This window comes from Electrophorus electricus, chromosome 17 (assembly GCF_013358815.1).
Source record: "Electrophorus electricus isolate fEleEle1 chromosome 17, fEleEle1.pri, whole genome shotgun sequence".
Lineage (NCBI taxonomy): Eukaryota > Metazoa > Chordata > Actinopteri > Gymnotiformes > Gymnotidae > Electrophorus > Electrophorus electricus.
In genome coordinates, this window is record NC_049551.1 from 7,637,266 (window position 1) to 7,659,405 (window position 22,140).

The 22,140-nt window shown below is 40.5% G+C and overlaps 2 protein-coding genes across 2 annotated transcripts; both read left to right on the top strand.

Moving 5' to 3' along the window:
- The first annotated feature begins 3,159 nt into the window (after window positions 1–3,159).
- Window positions 3,160–4,336, top strand: c17h5orf63 (chromosome 17 C5orf63 homolog). The gene is made up of 4 exons (XM_027028466.2): window positions 3,160–3,265; window positions 3,660–3,760; window positions 3,858–3,914; window positions 4,035–4,336. Exons 2-4 carry the CDS (start codon window positions 3,662–3,664, stop codon window positions 4,215–4,217), a joined length of 339 nt encoding a protein of 112 aa, XP_026884267.1. The 5' UTR covers window positions 3,160–3,265; window positions 3,660–3,661; the 3' UTR covers window positions 4,218–4,336.
- A 259-nt stretch (window positions 4,337–4,595) lies between these two features.
- Window positions 4,596–21,539, top strand: marchf3 (E3 ubiquitin-protein ligase MARCHF3). Its single transcript, XM_027028467.2, has 5 exons — window positions 4,596–4,756; window positions 16,397–16,687; window positions 17,803–18,007; window positions 19,330–19,539; window positions 20,443–21,539. The coding sequence occupies exons 2-5, from the start codon at window positions 16,443–16,445 to the stop codon at window positions 20,599–20,601; spliced, it is 819 nt and encodes a 272-aa protein (XP_026884268.1). The 5' UTR covers window positions 4,596–4,756; window positions 16,397–16,442; the 3' UTR covers window positions 20,602–21,539.
- The last annotated feature ends 601 nt before the right edge of the window (window positions 21,540–22,140 follow it).

Consider the following 22,140-nt stretch of genomic DNA (forward strand, 5'->3'; position numbering starts at 1 on the left):
AAAACGGTTAGATCTTCTTAGTTTTCTCATTTATCCAGAAATGACATTTGAAAAATTTGAGCTTTTTATCTACAAGGAGCTACTCTTCTCACATGATCTGATATTTCTCTAAATTTCTCCAAGAGCACACTACTTTAGGATAATAAAACATAATAATAAAAAATTATCAAATGCATTCAAATCTATACTCTCTTGTGCAATCAGTTAAATGAGCCTCTCAATTCATAAACTGCCAAATTAAACCAGTGGAGAAAAGTATAGACCAGTTTTAAAAAAAGATGTTCTTAAAAAAAATTCTTATCATGCTGCACAAGTACTGGATCTGCCAAACATCAGCATAAATAAATAAATCTCCTCCAATTAGTGTCTACTCACACATCTCATCACAGCCACCCAATCCAGATGGGGCACATATGGGCACCATAGAATCCATGGATACATATTTGATGGTTATCATTTAAATGTAAAGACAGAGAAGGGGAAACAGCAGCACTATTAGAATGCATTAATAACGTGACATTGTACTGAGAAATAGCATACTAATAGACAACTATGCTAGTGAATAGTGAATAATTCAAAGAGTACCTATGCTGCTGAATGGTTTGCTATATCTACAAGCTGTCTGATTAGAGTGCAGAGTAACACTTCTGGATACAGAACCTGGTCTCACTGTTGTAACTCACTAAGCAGCATGTATGGGTCTACTGTCTATATGTAACAAACAGTTTTAAAGAATACCTACAGTATTAAAGGATAACCCCACTTGTCTTATAACACATAGCATTTTGATATCTAATTGGAGGTAGTTCTCTCTTTAACAGTGATGTGGTCTAGGAATAATGTTTTAGGAATTTACTGACCAACATTTAACACACCAACTCATACCCATATAAGGTATAGCAAGGCTGTCTCTGGGTGCCAGGATATCCAGCACCTCACCAGTCAGGTTCTAGGATTAGGCCCTAAGGTCATAATGGTACAGGCAACACAGTGACAGATACACAAGTTTGCACTATTTAAAAGCAGTCTAGTGGCTGGCAGTGTAATGCTTTCCAAATGTCTAGAGGTCATTTTAATGCAGGTGCAAGACAGTAGTAATCACTTAACTCTGAATGAGTGACAGCTGTGAGGAAAGAGGAGGATTATGTTCGACACTTACCACGGCCGGGCCAGCCCACCAGACCATGACTGTGACACTGATTCTCCCGGGCCCACAGATTACATAATTAAGCAATTAGGGCAAAAGTTAAAACAGCCAGTATGTAACACATATCCTCAATTCAAAGAAGTGTACCTTATATAGCCCCCCCCCTCCAAGACCCATCGCTTGTAACTGCCCTGCTGAATTTGCTAAATGGATTACAACAGTAAAACCACTTATAGTCTTCTCTGCAAAAGGACCAATACACTCAGCATGAAGCACCCTTTTAACAAGAAAAATGCTTTGGTTGCCAACTCTCTTCCAACAAAAAGAGATCAGATTACGTCTGACTACCTGTCTCATTCTCTTATAGAGAAGTTAACCAATAGAATGCATCACCTTGAAATGCAACTAGATGGGTATCAAAGGCTGAACTGGCTGCCTTAACACTGCTAACTTGGTTCTGTATTATAAAGGCACCTGGTTGCAGTTGCGTCATGCAAATGCACCATATGGCCTGCTTCCAGCAAGCATATGGAGCTTGCATATTTCAAGAATAAAATAATGTTTGCTGATTAAACATTACCATCCAGGAGGGGTTTAACATATATTCACTCATAAAACATTATGCATCATAATTCTCACACGACACCCATCTGTGCTATATGTGTTTCTCAGGCCAAGGATTAAATCCTAATATTGTGTACTCCACAAAGGACTATTACCAAGGACAAAGGGTTTTAATACTGAACATTAAGAGCTAAACATTAAGAACATGTACAAATCTTGTACATGGCAACAACAGCATTTCTGTATCAAATCAGTTCAAGTGTCCTTGAGTCCAGACATTTTATCAGAACTTCAGTGATATTAACAGTTAACAGATCTACAATAACAGATATTAACAGTGATAATACTGCTGCAATACTGTGGCACATACTGCGATTACAATACTGTGATGGCCTGCCCCTTTTTAAGCAGAGAGTATTCCAAAGCATAGATACTCCACCTTCAGACACAAACCTGTAAATTAGGCAAAATAAAACATTTGTGTGTGCAATAACACATTACCCCTCTAGAGGGCAGAAATATACAAAAGTATTTGGTTTTGATCATCGACATTAAACTCAGTCGTAACACGTCATCTGGCCGGATCTCAAAAGTTTAAACTGGGATGATGTGACATTCATTCAAAAGTATACATTCAACATATATGTGTGTTATTTGGGGTACCAAAATATGCACGGACACCAAAAAAAAAAAAAAAAAAAAAGGTTCAAGCTATGTACATATTATACGCACATACGCGCTAATTTTAAATTAGAAAACAAAATGCACCACTTTCCAAAAATGACCAAACCTTCCCTTTGCTACGTTTGCGCAGTGGTCCATGTGGCGCTTAGAATGACAACCGTCCTCTGTTCTGAACGGTAAAGCCCAGTAAATCCCAGTAAACCAGTGTTTAGACATGTGCAGCACATCGGTAGTATTAACTTCTATTCATATTGTAATTGTAGCCGGTCTTCTGTGTGAGTGTTGTACAGGCCAAAAATTGTCCTTCTCGGTCACCGTTGATATGTAAAGCTGTTTCAATTGATATGGTTTAACGCGACCTAATAAAGACATTCGGTAGGGTAGTGGGAAGGTGTAACGAAGTTCACTGCATTGGACGGCTGTTCATGCAAGGCCCTTCATTTTCTTTATGGTTAGGCTGTTTTGAATGGTGGCTAAGACCGTGCAAAAAAAAATCCGTCTGATTTATGAAGACTCCGAAAATATGGACTCCTGCCGTCAACGTTTTATTTCTAAATACTTAGCTATGTGGGTTATTTTGGCTAATCTTTGTTGCCAAACATAAAATCGTAGTTCTAAAGTGCACTGCTTTTCTGTTTTAGATCTAGTGGGCTAAATCTAGTAGCCTACAGCGCAGATTACGGGGAAGGAGATCTGTGTAAAGAAACCTTTAAAAAAACAAACTTGGATTTTGGCGCATAAATCACCACTATGACCGACAGCACTGCGGCCCAATCGAAGCGATTTATTTAACAGGAAGTTATGTCTTTGCTTTCCAGTAGAATCATACATACGCCCCGTATTTCTTGCATGTTTTCGTGTACTCTTAAGGTGAGATATGTTAAACCAGAACAATTTCTCCAGACTATATCGCTCTCGTCCTTTGTTGTTGAGAATGTTAACAAAACTGTGTTACTGTAAGGTTATTTTAATATTACTTGGACGTAAGGTCAAGCGATGTGCTGCCATTTTTATACCTGATATTTTTCCTAAATTAACCTAGCTAGCCTAGCCATGGTTTATTCATTTTTATAGCCTACGCACATGAAGAGGTACTTTTAAAACTTGTAAATAAACCCCCGGATTACACGATAGCGCTTATCTGCAGACGTCCCATTTAATGGATCCGCAGCGTTAACAGTGCAGGCATGGCCTGCTTGAATACCTCGGAAAGGTTAAGGGTAAACACCAGTCACACCGTTGAAGTATCTGTTCCGCCTTACAGACATGCTCCCAAGACTTCTCCATCAAATAAAGAATGCTTATCTATTCACAAGGAACACCTGTTCACAAAGGCACTTACCGGTTTTAACTCTCTTCACTAAGGTAAAGGCGTCACTAAGATTGTTACATTAATTTCGGTCATTCTGTAGAATTGTGTCACTGCCAGTTCTCTTTCTCTCATACACTCTTTCTTTGGCAGTATCCATGCCCCTTATGCGATGAAGCAAAAGAAATGCTTCAGGCATATAAAGATAGGGTAAGATTAAATACTACATTCGATCACTCGTCTGGTAAAGGAAATGTTTTATTTGAGTACTTTTGCAGTACGTTTAGTACGTTGTGCTGGAATCTACAGCAGTCTTAATACTGTGTTAAGTTTGTGTTGCAGGAGATTGACATCACTCTTCCCGAGAACAGTGTGTGGCACGACAGATACAAGCATGACATCCCGGTGTTTCATTTGAACGGGCAGTTTTTGATGATGCACCGGGTGAACACGATAATCTTGGAAAAGCGATTGGAAAAAGAAGACAGAAATGACTTAAATACCAATAAATAACATAGGTCTGTAAATTAACTGTAATTTGTCAGTTAAGTCTGTAATATACGTTTCTATTGCAACTCCGTTGTTTCTGATGTTAGGTTTTGTAGTTAATAAGTAAAGAGTTTCATCTCATACTTTCGTGTTTGTTTGTATGTATTTGTACAACGTATTTCCATAAATCATACACGTTCCATCTTTCTGCTTTATAATACGAAGCATCATTATGCACACTGCCAAATGCAATGCAGCGGCTGAAACAGCCAGCAGGTTGCGCGGTTTGACTGCCGTCCGGTGGTCGTCACCCACGAGCTGTCGCTTAACGAGGTCCTCCCATCGGGGTTTAGTTCTGTTGTAGTAAGCCTCTGATTGGCTATGTGAAGCAGTCATGAAAAATGTCTAACTGGCAGGACAGGCATGTACTCAACAGCTGAGTGCAAGTTGGTTTGCGTTCCGAGCTACACATTTCACGAACAAGTCTGCTGTATCGTGACTTTTCTTGGATAGAGCAACACTGACATCGTCGGATGTTCAGTACGTATTACCTAATTATTAAGGTAAGCTTTCCAGGATTTTGCGTCAGTTATTTTAAGACTGGGTTACTTTTATTTTGCTTAAAATATTCTGAGGGTATATTGAATATTAAGCGATTTTCCTTAATTGTCCAATGAAATCGGCGTTTTACCAACGATAAAAACGAAACACAACCACCATCAGTCTACCAGGTTCTATAAACGTTCTTAAATTTTAGGCGTGTCTTACCAATTAAAGGCGTTCCAGACCGTTCCTCTAGACCTGAAACTGGCTATATTTTGGTCTGTTTCACATGTCGATAACAGTACTGCTAATGGGGGTCCTATATTTATAACGCCTGCCAATTATATTTAAATGTCCTCGGTTGTTGGGCACGCCACATTTGTTCGAACAACTTGGTGCATTTCTCCTGCTACTGTCAGCTGCTCCTACATTTCTTCAATCAGCCGTTTCCACCAACGAGGTATCCTATCTCAGAGTAGCCCCCTGTTTCTCCGATATAACAGCGCCTCAGAAGACTAAGAGAGCGCAGAGCGAAGTGAAACTTACTCTAGGGGAAGTAGCGTTGCACGGTTTGCAACTACACTGCGTTAAGTGCCTTCTACCGTGAATGTAAAGTGGAAAAAATGCGCAACGTAAGCTCCTCTGGATGGAATGTAATGTGCTTTCAGTGCTCTGCTCAGTGTTTCATATGTTAAGAGACAGCAGCATCAGTTATTTTCTATTCGCTGTTAGCTGTGAAGAGATGGTGATAATTAATCATGTTATAAACTACTTTCTCGCCTAAACGACAAAAGAAACCTTTTGTGCGTTTATATTACCAAGATTTTTGGAAAATACTTGCTACTTCTATTTACTGATGAACAGCGTTGTGTAGGCATAGATTATATTTATTACTTTGGTTGTTGGAGAAATACATATGGCATGTGAAATATGCACATGGTACTGTACTGCTGGCAAAACTGTGAACTTACTCGAACTATAGTACTTGGGTATCAAATGTATTTGTTGCTAACGGGGAAATCACTAGGTAAAGTGAATTTCTTTATATGTCAACACGTTATTATATATAGAATGTTAATATAACAATAATAAACAATATACCATTAAATTACATACAACATTCTGGTAGTAATCTTTTAAGGGTAAGATTAAATACGAGCATTGAGCAATATCTTACATTTCTGGCTCAGTTAAGTTTAGCAGTAGGAGCACTGGAGATACTAGGAAACTGCATAGTTACATCTGGAATTTAGGATGTTCTAAGTTTCGGAGAATTAATCAGAAGTATTTTGTCATGCAGCGGTTTCGGGTTTGGTGTGATTGTGCCGATACCGCTGCGTGGTTGTGGTTACGGACACATCACGTTTACCTCCACACTGACATATATGTACTACTACTTGTGTGACTTTGTGCAATGGTATATTTCATCAATGAGTTGGCATGGCTCTGCTTGACACATCTGAGGTGGACTACTGCATATACATCAGTGGAGCTAAACCGCTGTTAATAGTGTTAACATCATATCTTGTGACCAGACACTCTTCGTGTATTCTCCTTTCACGTTTTCCTTGATTTAAACTGCATGTGCTATGCATACTTTGCATATATATCACTGGAACTGCTGCATTTTGAAAGCACTTCTGTCTATAAGATATATTTTTTGATTATATACATTCCAAACTCTGCAGCCATGAATTTGAATGTCACTTGAATTATAGGCTAGTAAAATATATACAAATTCCTCCTTAAACCAGTGTCCTTATAGCATAAAATAGGGACATGTTAGGTAAAACCAGAGAATGTAGGGGCATTACACAGTCAGAGATATCAACTTGGTTGGAAGGCAGGCTTGTCTGTTGCTCCTGGAAAATGAAGCATAATCACACTTCTTCTATAAAGAGTTGTGTAAAGTATGTGAAATTTTGCACCAATGTTTGTTTTTTTTAAAGATTGTTTCTATTCCTGTCTGGGTTACTACTGATTACAACATGTGGCAAGGTGGAGTATTACATAAATGAGAGCAGTTGTACAATTATTGATTGCATTTTTGTTAAATGTTCATGTATCCTGTACAGCATCACTTCCTCTATCTTCTGTCTTTTGTTGTAAGCATGTTTCCTGTGCTTTGTTGCACTGTTCACGAACATATCCCAGTGTCCAACTCTGCTCATTTAGGCAGGCTGTATTTTCTTTGCAGTCTCTTTTTTCCTGAGGGGGCGTGTAGGGAATGGTTAGACTGAAGCGTCTTGGCAAACAGCTATTCATACATAATCATAGGCTCCCTGTGAAACTGATGTGTTGGTAAGCACTGTTATGTCATGGAAGGATTGGTTGCAAGGACTTCAAAGAGTTGTGTGCCACAGCAATGAGAAAGGCATGCACCAGCGGTGTCATTCAGAGTCTCTCTTGAACTCTGACTAGAGATGGCACGATCTAATGTCATGTATTGGAATTGGACCGATATCAGCATAAATACTGGAAGAAATTTTTAAAGAAACCGATCCGATGCCATCACAAATCCAGCCTGAAAACAACACAGCAGCACTTTGCTATATCTGTGACCAACTGTGATTTGTTTATTAATCTGTTTTTAAAACAAATGATGACATCTCCAGCTTTACCATGAAGTAAAGGAAATTCAGAGTTGGGGAAAGGAGAAGGAGCAGCAGAAATCCGACAGAATCAGAGCCAGAGAGGAGATATAATAACCAAACTAATTAAGTTTTAATTAATTCGCCTTCTCTGAATTCATGAAGTTAATTACTCTGTGGCATTAGTATATTCAACCGCATGAAAAAAAAAAAAAAGTAAAAAACGCAGTTTTCCGTTAGCTTGCTGAGTTTTAACGTAAACTTGATATTTTGAATAAGAATCTGGAGAATAGGCTAACTTCAGTTTACTGTACATTTTTGTTGGGGGAAAGAATAACCATCTTGTAAACATTTTTAGATTAGATTCCTATTGCCTTAAGTAGAGCTCAAGTGAAGAAAGACACTCAGTACTGGTAGATTCTCTCTGTCTGATCACATAGTGTCTGGTCTGTATCGAATCAGTACCAGAAAAACTGTTATTGTGCCATCTCTGGTTCTACAGTGTGAACCAAATGCTTGAATTTGCGTCTTACAAAATGCAAATGCAAATAGAACTTTAAAGCTGCATTATGTAAGTTTGGGGAATTGGCGACCTCTGATGGAAATATATAGTTGTATGAACCGTGCAGAAGAACATTTAGTAGTGTGGGTTGTACTGCGTTCCATTTCCCTGGGCGGATTTATATGATGATTGCGGGTGTTGACGTTAATGGAATATTCAAATAGAACTTTAACGGAACTGGGTAAAGGAACTCTGTGATGGAAGTGTCTTCTAAGGACGTATTATGAATTTTTTATTGTTGTAATCATATCCTTATCAGTGTAATACTGAATTTGCATTTGGGACCTTTAAAATGAGGATAGACGATAATAAAAACTCTTATTTACTGAGTACTAGGTTAAACTTAGTTAAGAATGGCTGTTTATCTAGGTTGCCATAGTCAGTATAATGGGCAGTTTAGGTAGGAGAACATGCTGTTCTGTAGAAAGCTAAGCCAAAACAATATGTATTTGCTGTGCTTTGAAACGCCTTTTTGGCTGAATAACCATGGTGTTGGCATTGGCTGCTATTAGCTATCTGAAATGTCAAGATAGGTAATGTAACATTACATGAGCCAGTAGGCCCCAATGCGACCCCAAGAAATCTCACTTAGGTGTAACTGTTGTCAGTCAGCCAGCGATCCAGCCTCACTAACAACTTGCTCCCACTACCTGTTATCAGTTCAGCTATTTCATCAGCGGTCCACAAGTTCAACACACATCACACTTCTGTATGTGCTCTCACTCTGCTGCCTTATTTGTTTCATTGTAGCCTACGTGTATTTCGTGTTCTACTGTGGATAAGTAGCCAAGCTTTATGTTTTTGTTTTGTAATCATGTTGTGTTCTTTACTGTCGCCTTTTCTCCTGTTTCTGTAGGGTATGTTTGTTTACCTGTTTGTTCTCCATTCCCCATGTGTTGTTGTTGTGGTTGTGGTTATCCATTAAGCCTGCTGAAGCTTTCATCTTCCTCAGCCTGTCTATGGATTTAGCAAACTTGTCATCATTAACCATGTATACTCCAGATATTTTAATTCAGGCTAAAGACATAAACCTGACAATGAGATTAAAATAACATATCTGTGACACGAATGCATATAGCATTGTTTACATAATCTACAAAATGATAGACAGATGGTAGCACTGGAAATGATCTGAGAATAATGGCTAGCCTGGTTTTCCAAACACCAAACTCTGAAGCAAAAAAGACACATTATCAATCGGCTAATTAGCGAATTTTAATAATATTAGATATATATACAGATAAAACAATTTAGTAATTAAAAGAGTAACATTAAACTCTATAACAATAATAATTTGGCTGGATCTTTTTGGTAGCTAGCTAACTTCAGTAATAAAAAGGCAACACTCCTGAATCCTCGTTGCAGAGCTGTCTCGCTCTGAAGAGCCAAGCCAATGTTTATTCGGGTGTCTTTAGTTCCACCTTAATTCTACACTTTCTTTAGTTCTACATTTCTTTGTTTTGACAACGACTGAAGCTGCAGATGATGACTGGGTTCTTCATTCCGCCGTCTCAATATTTAGCGATACCTCTCTCTGTCCATTCCCTAACTTTCGGCGCTGTACAGGTCAGCACTGTGAGCCACGCCCCCACCCTCATAGCCATGCCCATACCATCGTAGACACGATGAATTTTTCATTTTTCATGCATTACAGGGTGACTCACAATACTATAATTTAGCAGATATTTCCCTCTTGACTCTGTAATACAACTAATTTTAACAAATCAATCTTACATAGTGTAGCTTTAATTTATGAGCGCTGGTGCGACAATGAACGATGATTGGTGGATTGGTGGAAATGTTTGGGAAATCTCTCCCTAGTGCTTTACTTTTTCTGTCAGGACGGTACTTGCACCCCAGGTAGTGACTTACTTTAGGATACTTATTAATGTAACCATATCACTTAATTGTTGATAAATTTTACTTATAATCTCGCTACTTAACTAGCTGTGTAATGTAAGTCAGCTAGTTACATTATTTTTTAAATACCTAACTTGTTACTACTCATCTTGCAAAGAGACACCATGAGATAGCTATATACAGTCACATATAACTTTACATTTTTTGTATGACAGCTAAGAATATTAACACTTACCCATAAAAATGTTTCAAGGAAATTGGAGTAATCCTTCTTTGGAAAATATACAGTCAGTATATCTTTAAAAGTGTTGGCTCCAAAGCTATTTTGCAAGATCTGTGGCACAGTTTTTTTATGCAGTGCCAAATAACCTCTAGATGTGATAGAAATATATAATAATACTGCAAAGAAACAAAAATTGGTTGCAATAAAGTGAAAACTAGTGTACATATTATTTTTTGAACATCAAAGACTCCTTGTTTAGGTAAAATGGTTTGTTTTACAGTAAAACATTCAGCAACAAATATTTACATGAGCACATGTTGCAAATTACCCTTGAGGTTTCATGACAAATCCAAAAGCACAAATTTCAACCCAATCCAGTGAAAAATAGGCAACTGCTGAGCCTTAGAATACACATACAAAGAATTACAAAAGTGATATTTAGCTCAGAGGGCCAAACCTCAAAAATAATAACTAAAAATATATTTTGACTAGAGGTATAGGATTTTGCAATGTCTCATGAATCTAATAAAAGGTTTAACTTTTTTTTTCTTCAAGAAAATCCACAATGAACTGGGAGGCCTAGGTGAGCTGGCATGGAATGACCCTAATGGTTAAACAATTTGTTTAATAGAAAACCAATTGTCATCAATAGCAGTCTTTGGCTCTGCTCACATTAGTCAGTCTCAATTTTTTGCTCAGATCACAAATGCCTATTTGGTCTGGTCAATGGCAAACAGTTCATCAGCTGTATGTGATCATGTCAATAAGACGAAAAAAGTCAGCTGGACGGCTTTGCTGTTTTCATTCCTACTATTGTCGATACTTTTGCTCACCACCATTGTTTTGACAACAACAGTTCTACATGCATGTGTATAGGTTAAAAGCCACATGAATTCCAACCTAACCATTCTCATTCAAGTCACATGGCCACAAACCTCTTAGAGATGTTAATGCTTTTTGCTTTGCAGCTTTTAAGGGTGAAAACATTCATTCTAAATCACTGGCATCCCGAGATTAAAACATTCGGAGAGGATTATACACTATCTTGTCAATGTTTGAAGGAGAGACAAGCCCCAAAACAAAAGCGAGAAATCCTCCATTCTGACCTGATTAATTACCAGCAAGCAGCAGGGCCAGGATGTGGCATCAGGAACTGTGTCATACTAACACTGGCACCATTCCCAAGCTATTGGGCACGCCCACATTCCCCCATGTTCCTCTTTGCTCGCTGGCTCCTTTCAGGACATATTTATATCTGCGTAATTGCTACAGAGGAACCCTAACAGAACAGCTGGCACAACGTAGCTCATATCAACAATGCTTTAGCTACAGGCTTGTGACCATAAAGGGAGAATATTTACCCAAAGGCCTGATCATAGTTTTTTTCTGAGGTTAAAAGGCATGTTTTTTTTTTAAACAGTTCTTTTCACATATAAGGATTTACAGTTTTAAAACTTTGCAACTGTTTCATATAGTAGGTAAACATTTTTATCTTTTATAAAGCTATTGTTTGTATATAAGACATAAAAATATAAATATAAGCAGAATTTCAAACTTTTGCCAGTACCCCCAATATCATTCCAGCTTCGATTCATGCACCTTTCAGCCTGCTATCCATCAGATGGGCAATGGGCAAGATACCACCTGGCATGACATGAATCACAGTCTTAGCATCAACACACAGTCACCCTGCACAATGAATGAAAATCCAGTGGACTATTTTAAGCCCAAAGACATAATAAGATCATTATAAGATCATTTTAAAAACTAGGACTGACTGTTGGAAGTCACTCTGATGCACATGGGTTTTTGAGCCACCAGTCTCACCAGTCAGCCTGATCTTGAGCATGCCCTGGCCTGGCCATTAGGAATGATTCGTTGAAGAGGAGAGTGGAGAGAGGTGGGCCAGGGTTATTGGATGTGGTCAGCGGGGTTGTGGAAACAGGCTCAGTGTGGGGGTGCTGCTATTTTTATGTCCTCTGGTCTTTTTCCCACACCACTGACGAGTCAGGAATGTACGAGCAAGACCTCAGGCTGCACTATGTAAGATTAGGCATGATACACTCGCCACAGATCCACATCCATACATGTAAGAGCCATTGATACGCCATTTGTGAAAGCTCTCCAACTGATTTAAAATAACCTTTCAGTCGACTGTAGCACACGGAAATAAATGTTGGTTGTGTCCTCTACTGGAGCATACTTAAACTGTGTAGGAACTAAGTCTGTCTCGTATCTCAACACTTGGAGTGGGGATCACAGGAATGTGTGTTAAGATGCAAGAAAGAGCTGTTTGTCCAAGCTACCATTGTAAATGTGTGTGATGTCCACATCTAAATATAGAGACAGACATCATCAGATGATGACTAATCTTAAGTCAGTGCTTTGATAAAACCCAGCCACTGCTGCCCTGCTGCTGCCCTTCTAATCTAAAAAGCTTCAGTCTATTGGGGACAAAAAACGAGCGAGCTCATCTTTGATCGCACGATTAGTTGCACTAATTGGCCACTTAGGAATGGTCTAAAAAGTGAGTGGACGCGTTTACAAGGGACATTTTCTTATCTGAATATCACAGTAATGACTTTCAAGAGAAAACGCTGTTTAATCAGTCACTGCTTTCCACTGGACTTGCCATCGTACCCTTACTGTGTGGTCACAGGAAGAACCGAATTAATTTCCTGCCAGCATGCAACACTCAAGCACTCCCTACGAACCTGTAGACAACTTACCCTTACACCGATCTCAATTTTTTTCTTTGATAAGCTGTGTTAATCACCCAGCTCTTCTGAGATGAGCTTTATATGCACATGAAGTGACATGTTCATTCGCTTCTTAGTGTTTATGATCTCATGCATGCCAGAGGCAAGCATTGCCGTGTGTAGATGAAAGAGAGAAGCCTTGATCTGGCCAACTGGCCCCGAGGAGTGCACAGCTGTGACAGGCATGCAGCCCTGGCATCCCAGCAGGTTTTCACCTCCCTGACAGAGGATGCAGTTGGTATTGACAGGAGTCCTCACATGCACTCACGGCCAGCCTCTCACTTTTCCATTACTAGCTGTGATTCCACCAGTACTGCTGTGAAAAATTAGTGAACAGACTTTTAATTGAAACCATTTTGCAATTGTTTTTAATTTTGCTATGTGAATTTCAACCCCTGCCATTTTTGCGTGTACCTTTAAATAGTAAGTGTAAACTTGAGCAGATTCTTGTTTCCAATTCACACATCTGACAATTGAGTTCATCAGTGGATACATATGAATACAAAAGACATTCTGGTGAATACATGACACTGGTGAAGCTCCAAATCTTTTGTAAAAACTAAATGTATTTGCAAATGTATTTAGATTTACTCCAAGCCAAGATGAATTTCTACAGTTAAAAACACTACATAAGTATTATATTTCTGTTAAAATAATTCTGCTGGGCTTTTTCTTCCCAAGACCCTTGATATAATGTACTTTAATTAAACAGAAAAGAAACTGATTTGCATCTTGTAAGAATGTGAAAGTCATTGCAGTTGCTGTGTGCCAGTGTCAGCTATTTGTAACTTGCTGTGGCTCAACTCTGTGAACACACTAATGAGCAGACACCACAGACCCCAAAGATCAGCACAACCTGGAGTATACCATATTTGATCTGACTGGAGAGAGTAAAATCTCTCCACGGTGCTGGAGTACCTCTTTTCAAACTGTGTGTGTGTGTGTGTGTGTGTGTGTGTGTTTGTGTGTGTGTGATGAAATAGTTCAAGGGTGTGGAGCTTCAGCGGTCCTCCCTGTTTATCACAGCAGGCTTACTCTGTCACATTTTCTTCAGTAATTAGCATTTTTTGTTCCTTTATCTATCTATCTATCTATCTATCTATCTATCTATCTATCTATCTATCTATCTATCTATCTATCTATCTATCTATCTATCTATCTATCTATCTATCTATCTATCTATCTATCTATCTATCTATCTATCTATCTGTCTGTCTGTCTGTCTGTCTGTCTGTCTGTCTGTCTATCTGTCTGCCTGTCTGTCTGTCTGTTTGTCTATCTATCTAGAGCCTCTAGTCAAAAACATTCATTTATTCTGTCACTTATCCTCCAGAAAATTGACATTCATTATATCACTTTGCGGATATGTGGTTACTAACCAGAGTTTTTCATCACTGCTGTCTAGGAGGTTAAATAAACCCACCCGATACAGACGGCACTAGATTTTTCACCCTTAGCCACTGAGTTCTTTTTTCCATGAAGTTGTCTCTTCAAATCTTAATGTTAACCTCTACACTGTACATTTATTTCAAGCTATTCTGAACATTGAATGTTTTTATTGAATGATTTTTAGTGAATGAAAGAATTGCAATGACATAAATAATGTTTATGAGTGGGTGAATTAAACTTAAGGGGAAAACCAATACATTTTCCTCCTGGTTACTAAAAATCCAGATGTGTACCTGTTAAACTATTTAGCAAACTAGCCTGCTGTTTGGCAGGGTTTGCGTGCAGACCTAGACAGAGTGCATTCGTGCCATGGACCATCAGCATTAAAATCCACAGAGATGTATGCAGCATTGCAGCAAGAGGACTAGCAGCAAGGGCCATTTGGCCACCATGAACGTCCAGCTATGAGTAATGCCCAGTTATGAGTTGATTTCTTACAGCTAAGATCACATTCAACATGTTCAGTCATTAGCAGTCTAAGATCTGTGAACTTAATTCAGCAAGTTGCAAAATGTACTGTGTGTGCTTGTTATTGTATTTAGTCACTGCAATGTTTTCACATTGTGTGGTCTATGGAGCATTTGTGGTCTATGGAGCATAAAAACTTTTTGCGCCAAGAAATTAGTGTTAGGCCTTTTTCTGGGCCTGCTGGTGGTCTCTCCCAGGTCCTTCAGGTCTTTATGTAGGTGTATGGAGGACATGGCTCTATTTGCTGGAAGCAGCTGCATCTGTTGGTGGTGTCTGAGTGCTGTCTGGCTTCTCATGTCATCTTTGTTCTCTCTAGATATTCTTTTCTTCTTTACTCGTCTCCTTTCTTCTCTCCTCTTCTTTGTATGTCCTGTTTCATCTTATGACAGTTTTAGCTTATTTCAGAGGATTGACTGAGTGGAAAGAGTTGCTAGACTAGTGACACTACTTGCTAGAACCTTAAACATCCAATATTAGCACATTGTCCAGGTCTTCCAATCAGCTTGTTTAGATAGTGTGCCAAGTGGACCCTATCACCGGCTTCAGAGCGTGGGCCAGAGGAAGCCTGTTCGCCTCCCACTGACAGCTGCAGGCCACAGATAAACAATCCACATTCTCTGCTTATTCACTACATGGTGAGATCTAGAACTGAAACTGTATGTTTTTTGGCACAACACTTGCACTCAATACGAGTTGCTGGGAGGAACACGTTTCCTTGGACTGTGGTCTGTCAGGAAGGCCCCACCTGTCGTGAACACGGTCATGCTCTGGTGAATGACGGCTCTTTCCTGTCCTTGTGACACTCCTGCTTCCCCTGGCTCCAACGGCATTATTTTTAACCACACCCAGCTCAGTCAGGGCATTGCACAAGCTGAAAGACGCTGTAAATCATTGAAAGGGACCTTGTCTCGGCACACTGTCTTGCCATCATCAGAACGGAATTGGGACTTCTTCGATGGATTGAAAGATAGCTCTGTGTGTTAAACTCACATCTGTGTACATGGTGTGGGGAGAGTTGGAGCCAAGCACAGGGTTACTGTTGACCCTCTGTCAGCATGTAACAATGCTGCTCCCTGATTCACTGGTGACCTCATTCCCTCTTACTGCCTTGGAAAGCTGAAGATGTCTGTTACCCTTTATGAATGAGTGGTGACACAATGGAAACACTATTAGTGTACCTGCTACAACTGAAACATTGTTATCCCTCATTCATTAGTGTCTTGTTTGTGGACCTGTTGTGGAATTCTTATTCACCAAAAATTGCTTTGTTATTGTTGTCTTTTTGTCTCTACTGTTGTGGACATCTGAGCCTGTGCATTAGTGTAATTTGTGCTTGTGACCAAATCTGCTGTGTGTTATGTTTCACTATGATGTTTAAGTCTAAAATATAATGAACAAAAAGCTCTAAGTGAAAGCTAAAAGCTCTTCTGAACTTGGGCATTCGTGTGTGTATATTCTCTGAGTCTTTGTGATGTGCTTACAGTCTTAACTTAACTCTTAACAGTCTTACTTTACTGCTAAGAATGAGCTTCACATCCAGACAGACTCTCAGAAAAATTCTCTTAGCATGCAAGATTGAATGTGAAATCAACCATTCACCATTTAGCCAATAAATAAAATCTCAGTCTAACTGGTAAATGTACTAATAAAAAAAGGGATTATTTTAAGATGCAATGTGAAGTTGTTATGTGTATTTTTCCTGTGAATGACCCCTGTTATAGTCTGCCCATGCCTGTCGTTTCATCCAGATGGGAAATACTCTCTAATCACGCCTGGCATCATCTGTCTGCTGCCATGACAACCAGCTGCTGCAGCCAATTACCTGAGGTGTTGACGGACCACTCAGACACTATGCTTTTAAGGAACTCTGATGGACATGAGCCAGCTCCAGTGAGCAGCCTGGACTGCTCTGATCCCGCCCTTCCAGGAAAAGCTATGGACACTGACACAAATCCAGCAAATGAAGATCCACAGTACTGCAAACCGATGTCAGCTAAGGATGGTTCACGTCCCAGCAATATAACATTTCCTAAACAGAGGTATGGATAAGGGCATGAAAATACCCAAGTTAAAAACTGTTTATAATGGATGTATCCTGAAAAGGCTGCTGTTTCAGCAATGGTACATACACCACTCCTCAGAAATGTGAAACCGATCTACCTCTAGATCTGGCTCCAGGCGGTTCATGCCGTGAAACCCCTGAGGTGTCTGACCACAGAATCATGACAAGTGAGCTCTTAGGGAGTCCCTGTGAGCGCTAAATTTAGCTCTTTGATTAGCGTGTGCAGTGGCCTGCTTTGTGATGCTTGAGGCTTGCTCAGTATATCCCAGTCCCAGCCTGTGCGCCCCACCTCCCCAACCTCCACCCACCTCCCCAACCTCCACCCAGCTCCTCATAACAGAGAGCTGAGGACGGGCTGACGGCTGCCACAGCCGCAACCGCTGTAGACCAGGACACCAGGGGCACAGACAGGAGGTCACACCAGGGTCGGCACATTGCTGTGAACTCCCAGCCCCGTGGGGTCAGCAAACATATCCTTGCACCTGTCAGCAGTTCTAGAAAGGGCAATAAATGTTGTCATTCTGTGAATTTGCAATTATGCATGAGAAGTGGTAAAAAAAAAAAAAAAAAAAAGGAAGTGTTGACTGATTTGCTTTACTGGAGAAAAAGATCAAAGATCACCCAGTAAAACTTAAATCATACTTTTGTTGTGGTGCACCCGTGCAGAAAAATAAAAGGGGGAAAAGCAAACATCCTGTTTTTGAAAAGGAGCCAGAATACATGACAACACTATCAACAGCCTTCGCATCCTCCCATAACGTTGGAAGAAGAGGAAGTTGGCTTATTTTTATTAAAAGACACTTTTGGCTCAAACGTCATGTACACTCAAAGCCTCTTCTTTTTAAAGTACACCTGAGACTGGGCATATTTACATGAAGCCCATCCCTTCATACCATTTTGTCATGGTTGGCTCATTCCCATTTGATCCAATTTGATCTGCATCATCATTTTAGCATCATTACCATTACACTGCAGGCTTTGAAGCAACTTATGTAATACACGATACTTATGCATTAACTTGTCCACTATCTTGTCCCACAGGGATGCACATTATAACAAGCCTCTGATTCTGCCCCTCCCCTTTCCTGCTAGCCCCCTAGCGGAGCGGCCCATGTGCCGGATCTGCCATGATGGAGGAGGGCAAGAGGAGCTTCTGTCCCCGTGTGAGTGTACAGGGACGCTGGGCACCATCCATCGTAGCTGCCTGGAGCACTGGCTCTCGGCCTCCAGCACAAGCTTCTGTGAGCTGTGCCACTTCCAGTTCAGCGTGCAGCGCAAAGCACGGCCCCTGCTCGAGGTACACTCGCTCGTGGCGATGCTCTCGGGGTCTCGGGAGGTCATGCGGCGGGACGACGGGACATTACATCTGGCCGTGACAGAGAGCAGCTGGGAATGGGGGGTAAAAAAAGGAGTACTGGGTATTTTGCGCAACCGATTGCTATGTGCGTAGTGAATGAGTGAGAGAGAGAGAGGCCTAAATGAAGAGAGAAAGGATGTGTTTTAGTGTCATGCAATGATCGGAGACTCTGTCCTGTACAGATGGAATATGATGGCTTTGTGAACTAAGAGTATAATATGAGCAGTGTGAGGGATGAAGGTTTGGGGATAAGTATAACCCTGACAAACGTACATGTTTATTCATGCTTTAAGATTTGATGGCACATAAAATTACCTTCCTCAAACCCAATTGTCCGAATAACGGCCAAATGCTAGCAGTGTAAACATCATGATGGAAAACCTTTACCATCTCGGTTTGAACGTGTAATGTGCTCATTAAGTTCCCATTTTCATTTATGCTGGGTAGGAACAATCGTGTAGCAGACATATCTCAAAATTAGAGCCACAGCAGCAACAGCTGAGGCCTGCTTGTGAGTGACCCCTGACACTAGAATACATCATTGCATTACAGCAGGCCATAGCTCAGTCTGTTGGTTAAGCATCTGCATTCTAGTCCCTGCATATTCACATGGTGCTAATTAACCCCAGCACCATTTTGCATGAATACTTCATTTCAAATCAACAATGTCAGGCACAACATTCACACTTGCATCTTTATGAAAGTACAGGACTGCATTTTTCAGCCAATAGAAGTGTTCCCATGTTGCTCTGCTAGGAATCTCAAGGTTATTAAGTATTAAGAGGCTGCATTTAATGTGGTACGGTGCTCGCTACTGAAGAAAATTATATGCTAATTTTTAACAATAATGTGGTTGAGGCCAAGAGCAGGCTGGCTCCTGCTTGGAGAAAGAACAGTCAAATAATCCAGTTATACCCTGCACCCCCATTCATCACATTCACACAGTGCCAATATAATGTCTGCTACTTCCTTTCCCTGCAAACTCTGGCATCTAATTAGTTTTATATAACGACATCTACAGCTATTAATACTGATTGCTGTATCAATCCACATTTCTAGTACAAGCCATCAGTATTAACTACGATACTCACAAATATTTCTCTACGTCTTATTTAGTGAGTTCGACTTCACAGACAAATCTCCCAGCCCTGGTTTGTAGGGAATGAATTGGTGACTTGCTGCAGAGACACTCACAGACGAGTACTGCTGAGAAATAAGGCCATTGCTCACTCTTTTTCTTCTGCCTTTCTGCCTGTGTGTAGTGGCTGCGCAACCCCGGGCTGCGTCAGGAAAAGCGCACGTTGTTTGGAGACATGGTGTGCTTCCTGCTCATCACGCCGCTGGCCACGATCTCAGGCTGGCTGTGTCTGCGAGGGGCTGTGGATCACCTGCAGTTCTCCAGCAGACTGGAGGCAGTCGGCCTGATCGCCCTCACTGTTGCCCTCTTCACCATTTACCTCTTCTGGACCCTAGTCAGTACCGCCATCCTTAGACGCAGCCGGCATCACGTTGCACGCGCAGTTGGTTGTCTGCTGCAGAATGCACGATAACGTGATCGTGTTGGTCACGGAGCTGCTGATATCCGAGTAAAATTGCTTATTCCCAGCAATTGTCTTGCTGCAGTGGTCAGTCATATTGCGAAAGCATAAGTGTTTGAAAATCATGCCCGTGCGAGGCAGTCATGGGTGTGGTCTAGTGTGGGATGGGACCAGTAAGGGGCAGTCAGAAGGAGGGGCCAGCTACTTAGTGGGATAGCCCCACCTGTTCCTTGTTCCCTCACTCTTATTTTTCATTTCCCACAGTAGGTTGTTGGAGATCAGAGAGGAAGCCAGTCTTTGCATATTGAGACCTTAAGTACTCATGGTGGATTAAAGCAGTGTTGAAAAGATCTGGATTTTTTTTTTTTTTGTGTGTGTGTGTGTGTGTGTGTGTGTGTGTGTGTGTGTGTGTGTGTGTAGTCTCTTGTACATCTTCCATATAAGGAAAAAGATTGCAGTCAGATGTTCAAGGATGGCTGTAGAGCCCTTGAGAGAAATGTGTTCTCACATATGTAGCTGTCAGCAAATCCAAAAGTCCCTGTAATTGGATCTTGTTTACTTGCATTTACTGATGTGCAAATAAGCAAACTTCAGTACAGCTGTTTATTTACTGATTGCTGGTTTTAGGCATCTAAGCCAAAATATTTTTTTAAGTTTTGCTGAAAATCCTTTTTTTTTTTTTGTGAACTCATGTCTCATGAATAGAATGAAACAACATGTCACACTAGACCACATTAAACCATTTTCACAGTTCTCTCCAGGCAGATGCTTTGTCATATGAGTCATACAGTCTTTCTCCCAGCAAATCTAACCTGCTGCTCTGTGCATCTGTCGCAGGTGTCCCTCAGGTATCACTGCCGCCTGTATAACGAGTGGCGTCAGGCCAATCAGAGGGTGGTGCTTCTGCTTCCTAAGGTGCACAGCGAACCGACAGGTAGCCCGTCACTGGCGGGTCTCCTGCGGACGAAACGACCGTCCAAAGAAACAATAGTGTGACTCCGTTTTTCAGGCTGCAGGAACTCTTAAAAGAGAGGACACAGAGGAATGGCTTCTGCCCGTGGACCGTGGCGAAGCAAGAGCTGGAGATGTAGCAGGTGGTGCTGCTGAAAAGGCTTCTGAGGAACACTGGAGCTATGGACTGCATTACAGAGCTTTTTGGAGCAATCCAGCTGTCGGCCATGATCTTACCTTCACTAGAGTTAGCAAGTTGGTAGCATTAGTTCTGGAAGGACAGAAAGGAGCTCTTCAGTACATCTCAGTTGCCGGATTTTGTTGCTACGTGGAAGCATTTTCTGTCAGAGCATACTGACGAAATATGTTTTCTTTGGAATGTTGACGTGTCCACTATCAGCATGGATCTATGTGCCATTTTCCTTTTCAGATGGACTCATGTGCTGCATGTCTGCTTTCTATGTGCTAATGTATCCATTCGGGAGTGAAGCCTTGCCAAGCATACATCATAAATACGGCAGCTCGGCGCTCCGTGTTAGAAGAGCAAGACACAGTGGCTGCTCTGTTAAATTCCACATCATTTAGGTTTTTTTTCTTCCGAGTAGTTTATCCATTCTAAGGACATATCCCTTCCTGCTTCGAGATTGTGGTTGACCATTCTTAATTGCAGTGCAGCGTATAATATGTTTTCAATGAGGAGTCCCCATTCTCTATATCACCATCCTTTCATGACTTTGTCTCTGAAAGTCATTATTTGTAGTTTAATGTTGCCATTTGTGCTAAATACATATTTTGTTGCAGCTGAAGCTTTGTGACAGATGAGAAGGAGGAAAACCGTGAGAGCCTAGCTCAATCTAGGCTTCCAGTCACTGGCCTTAAGATAACTGCTCTTATGTGGTGCACACTGAGCTCAATTGTCTCAGACAGACCAGAAAAAGGTCAAGTAAATAACTTTGTATGGTCTGTTCAAAATCTGTCATAGAAAGGGGGGGGGGGGGGGCGCGTGAAAAAGTTTCCGCTCTTCTTCTCACTGTGGTCTTATGGGATATGTAATTAAAGTGTGCTTTTATTTCCTTTAAATGAAAGGGCTTGAGAATTATAGAGTCAGCAACAACATTTGCTCCAGATTTATTTGATATGTTAACTCTGGACCTGTTTTCCACTTGAATATAAAATGCACGCTGGAAATGTTTTCTTCTGCTTAATTAAATTTGATCAAGTTTTCAACAGTTTTCATACAACACTGGAAGAAGGGAGTTACAATAATATCAACACTTAAACCAGCTAGCTAAAGTCTGTTTCTGACTAATTATCTAATGATGGGCTAATTGACTTTGTTGGTTGCTACGGTATTTTGATTAACTTTCACAAAGAACAGTCTCTCATTGCCTACAAATTATTTTCTGAGCAAATATTTGTTCTAAAAAGTGTCAAATGTGGATCTTAATGAAAGGGAAAACAATTAAATCTTATTGCAATGTATGTTACTTATTCTTTTGGTCTGTTTACTCAGTGGACATGCTCAAGTATTTCAAGTTATTTCCAAAGTTGACATTTTCATTCTGTACTTGCCATTACTGCCTA